Source organism: Muntiacus reevesi, chromosome 5, assembly GCF_963930625.1.
Source record: "Muntiacus reevesi chromosome 5, mMunRee1.1, whole genome shotgun sequence".
NCBI lineage: Eukaryota > Metazoa > Chordata > Mammalia > Artiodactyla > Cervidae > Muntiacus > Muntiacus reevesi.
The window spans coordinates 43,163,803-43,168,463 of NC_089253.1; the positions used below are offsets into that span (position 1 = coordinate 43,163,803).

The 4,661-nt window shown below is 61.4% G+C and overlaps 1 protein-coding gene across 1 annotated transcript; it reads left to right on the top strand.

Moving 5' to 3' along the window:
- The first annotated feature begins 492 nt into the window (after positions 1 to 492).
- Positions 493 to 3,722, top strand: LOC136168871 (glutathione S-transferase P). Its single transcript, XM_065936591.1, has 7 exons — positions 493 to 615; positions 816 to 851; positions 1,124 to 1,230; positions 1,352 to 1,439; positions 2,259 to 2,362; positions 3,180 to 3,287; positions 3,454 to 3,722. Coding segments are annotated over exons 1-7 (633 nt in total). The 5' UTR covers positions 493 to 614; the 3' UTR covers positions 3,643 to 3,722.
- The last annotated feature ends 939 nt before the right edge of the window (positions 3,723 to 4,661 follow it).

Sequence of the window (4,661 nt, forward strand, 5' to 3'; positions counted from 1 at the left end):
ACCAGGGTCTCCTGCACTGGCAGGCAGGTTCTTTACCACTAGCACCAGCTGGGAAGCCCGATTAATTTTTAAATTAATTAATTTAGAGAAAAATGGTAAGGAAGGGGCAGCAGGGCGCATGAGTCATACAAGAACCCCAAGGTGGCCTCCAAACGGTCCATGAGTCTGAAAAGACAACCTAGGGTGTGAGCTGGGTGTGCGGGCGTCGGTGCACAGGGGTGTGTCTCCGTCTTTGTGTGAAGCATCTGCCTTTTGTCTGTTGAACAAGTGTCCACACGCAGGGGTTTGCGCGTCTGGGGTCTGCGACCCCACTAGGGGTCGGACCGCGCGGACCCTCCGGGCTCTGGAAGCCCTCGCCCATCAATGCCTGGCGGACGTTCGGCAGTCGGTCCCGGGCAGGCTGCGGGCCCCCAGGGGACGGAGGTTAAGCGGTGGGGCGAGGGGCAGCGGCGCCGCGGCTCGTGGCCAGCGCCGTGACTCAGCACGGGGGGCGGGCCGGCCGGCCGGGCCGGGGCGGGGCGCGCCCACCGCTATAAGGCTCAGGCCGCTGCCGAGCGCGCTGGAGGTTTGCCGCCGCCGCCACCGCCGCCTTTGCCGACTTCCCCGTCGCCAGGAGTGAGTTTCCCACTGCCTGGGGCTCCCAGGGATTCCGAGGGGGGCGCCCAGGGTGTTTGGGGGGGGGCAGTTTGGGCTCTCGAGGGGCCGGGCTGGAGCGCCCAGAGCCGGGGATGGGACCCCGGGGAGGACGGGCCGTAGTCGTCTCCCCCGGAACAGGCCTCTCCCGCCGTTAAGTGGCTTCTTTGTGCATCTTGCAGTGCCGCCCTACACCATCGTCTACTTCCCGGTTCAAGGTAGGGGCCTGGGATGGCAGGGTGGGGGTGGGAGGGGAGCCAGAGGCTGGGGGCTGCAGTCCACACCCCCGCTTTTCCCCCTGGCATCACGTGGCTACTAACTCCAGCCTCCTTCCTGGGCCCTGGAGCTGCCGGGGCTAGCCTACCTCAAGCCTCGCGGCCCTGGCCCGCCCCTCTGCCTAGTGCTGTGAGGTCTTCCGAGCAGCCCCCAGCCCCTTGGCCCCTGCCCAGGGCACTGCCCACCCTCACTGCCCCGTCCTCCCCTCCCCCAGGGCGCTGCGAGGCCATGCGCATGCTGCTGGCCGACCAGGACCAGAGCTGGAAGGAGGAGGTGGTGGCCATGCAGACCTGGCTGCAGGGCCCCCTCAAGGCCTCCTGCGTGAGTACTTCTGTCCCGTCCCCGGCTCAGGGGCGGGACCTTGTGGGGGCGAGTGGGGCGCAACACTAGGGTGAGGGGCAGCCGAGCCCAGCACCTCTGACAGAGCTGTGCGTCCCCCCAGCTGTACGGGCAGCTCCCCAAGTTCCAGGACGGAGACCTCACGCTGTACCAGTCCAATGCCATCCTGCGACACCTGGGCCGCACCCTCGGTGAGTCCCGGCGCTGCAGGTGGCTCAGCCCAGGCCCGGGGCCGGCGGCATCAGCCAGCCTTCCTGAGCACCTGCTGAGCCTCCTCCATGTCAACCAAATCGCCCAGCTACCCTGTGGAATGGAGGCGTGTGGAGGTTATCTAGGGCTTCCCTGGTAGTTCAGTTGGTAAAGAATCCGCCTGCAACACAGGAGACCCAGGTTCGATTCCTGGGTCGGGAAGATCCGCTGGAGAAGGGGTAGGCTACCCACTCCAGTATTCTTGGGCTTCCCTTGTGGCTCAGCTGGTAAAGAATCTGCCTGCACTCTGGAGAAGGAAATGGCAACCCACTCCAGTACTCTTGCCTGGAAAATCCTATGGACGGAGGAGCCAAGTAGGCTACAGTCCATAGGGTCGCAAAGAGTCGGACACGACTGAGCGACTTCACTTCACTTCACTTCACTTTATTATGAAGTTGTATTCCACTGAACAATTATATCATAACATTTTATAATTTATATGTTGGTGGTACCCAATTAGCAATATGTTGGTTAAGTGTGTCTCCTGGAATTAAAAAAAAAAAATTAAAAGGGCTTTGATTCATAAAAAAAAAAAAAAAAAGAATCTGCCTGCAATGCAGGAGACCTGGATTCGGTCCTTGGGTTGGGAAGATCCCTGCCCTATAGCGGGGCCACCTGCCCCTGAATTCTGAGCACGGACTCAGCCCCTTTCTTCCTGCCTGGCCCAGGCACACCGGCAGCCACGTGGCCTGGCTGCGGGAGGTCAGGTTGCCGTGGCTTTCAGGCTTCCACTCACGCCCTCTGCTCTCCCGCCACCCCAGGGCTGTATGGGAAGGACCAACGGGAGGCGGCCCTGGTGGACATGGTGAATGATGGCGTGGAGGACCTTCGCTGCAAATACATCTCCCTCATTTACACCAACTACGTAAGCGCAGGCGCGGGGGGGGGGGGACACGGAGGACAAAGAAAGAGAGGGGCTGGTTTCCTTCCCGCCCTATTCCTCCCCCTCTTGTGGCTGTGGCTGATCCCCACCCCGGGGCTGCGTCCGGTTCTGGGGAGGGGGTGGTGGGAATCAAGAGCCATTATAGACTGGACATACCCCACTGCCTCCCTGCCTGGAGGAGGGACCCGGTCAGGTAGCAGGCCATGGCAGAACGGTGCTAGGACAGGAGACGACCAGCCAGAGGTGGTTCCCTGATCCTCAGCCCGGGGAGGTCAGGAGGGCTTCCTGGAGCAGGTGCAGAAGGAGGAGCTTCTGGAAGGGATGCTGGTACTTTCAGATGCACGAAGTGTGCAGGCACAGGGCACATCTGGGGACTTGGGAGCAGTTTCGCAGAGGCAGGGTGTGCCTCTGTGTGTGTGCGAAGGAGAGTGTCAGGAGATGGATGGAGCTGAAGGGACAGCAGGCCCGCTCCTGAAGGCCTCGGCCAGCTGGCTTGGAGATGCTCTTTGGGGAGTCTAAGCACGGTGGTGTCTGTGCGATCTGGAAAGATCCTGTGAGGCTTTTGCAAGCCTGGGGAGTGATCGTGACAAGAGTGGACTAGAGAAGGCTCAGCCTCTGAAATGGAGAGGATGTGGCAATAGCCTGGGGTGGGGAGTGAGGAGAGGAGGGCGGGGCTGGGCGGGTGGGATCCACTGAGATGGAGCAGACGGCAGGGAGCATCCCCGGGGGCGGGGGATGGGGACGGGGTGGGCAGCAGGCCAGGGCCAGGAGGATGATACGCAGTGGCCTCTTCTGGCAGGAGGCGGGCAAGGAGGACTATGTGAAGGCACTGCCCCAGCACCTGAAGCCTTTCGAGACCCTGCTGTCCCAGAACAAGGGTGGCCAGGCCTTCATCGTGGGCGACCAGGTGAGCCGGCCCCGTCCCCGCCCCTTCTGCACCCAACTCTGTCCACATGGCGCATCCGGGCAGAGACAGCACGGGGGTCATGGGTTCAGCGAAGCTGGGAACCGCCTCGGGCGCCCTGCCCCCCAACTCCCACACCCTCTGAGTCCCACCTCGCTCGGCCCTGCAGATCTCCTTTGCGGACTACAACCTGCTGGACCTGCTTCGGATTCACCAGGTCCTGGCCCCTAGCTGCCTGGACTCCTTCCCCCTGCTCTCAGCCTACGTGGCCCGCCTCAACTCCCGGCCCAAGCTCAAGGCCTTTCTGGCCTCCCCGGAGCACGTGAACCGGCCCATCAACGGCAACGGGAAACAGTGAGGGCTTGCAGCACTCTCTGCAGGAGGCAGGGGTCTGCCTGCTTCCCTTTCCCCAGGACCAATAAAACTTCCAAGAGAGAAGCAGTGAGCCTTGAGTTTTCTGGGCAGGGGGCCTCCCTGATCCTCTCGGACTCTCAGGCTTGGGGAGGGCCGGGGCAGCTGGCTGGGATACTTGGATCCTAAAACACAATCGGGTTTCCCTGGTAGCTCAAACAGGAAAGAATCTGCCTCATATGCAGGAGACCCAGGGTCAGGATGATCCCCCGAGGAGGGAATGGCAACCCACTCCCGTATTCTTGCCTGGAGAATTCTATGGACAGAGGAGGTTGGTGAGCTACAGTCCCTGAGATCGCAAAGAGTCGGACACAACTGAGCGACTAACACTTTCGCTTTCAAAACATAATTGGTGTCTTCCTGAAGCCCTTGGGCTGGTCTGTGTTTACTGAACTCCAGAAACAAAGAGGGGAAAAAAGGAAAAAAAAAAAAAAAACAGGAAGAGAAATTAACTATGGTCCCCGCTCTGGACATCCACACAGTCTAGAGAGACAGCCTCACTTAAATAAACATGCTTTCTGGTCTCAGCCAGCCACCTGCCAGAGGGCCCCTGTGCAGGACAGCAGGAGCTGAGGGGCCCTTGGCCAAGAGGAGGGGCGTGGAGAGGAGCTGAGTGGCTCAGAGCAGCCCCCGCTGGGGCGGTGGGAGGGTCAGTCACCTGTGCTCAGGTGGGGCTGTCCTTGCTTCCCCGTGCCTCCCGGGCGCGGGAGCAGCACTGTGATCCACGTGCCTTGCCTGCTGCCTTCTCCTCCCATCCTTGTTAGCTAGGCAGAGAGAATAGCCCAGCCTGGGTGAGCTGGCTCGGGTGTCCACAGTGGGGAGGCATTGGGGTGCAAATAGCTTGGGGCTCTCAGGGCTCTCAGGAATGACTGGAGGGAAGGGTCATGGGGAGCCCCCTGTAGTGCAGCCTGGAGGAGAAGCCCCTTCTCTGGGAAGGCTTGCCCAGCGTCAGAGCTTCCTGCTCAA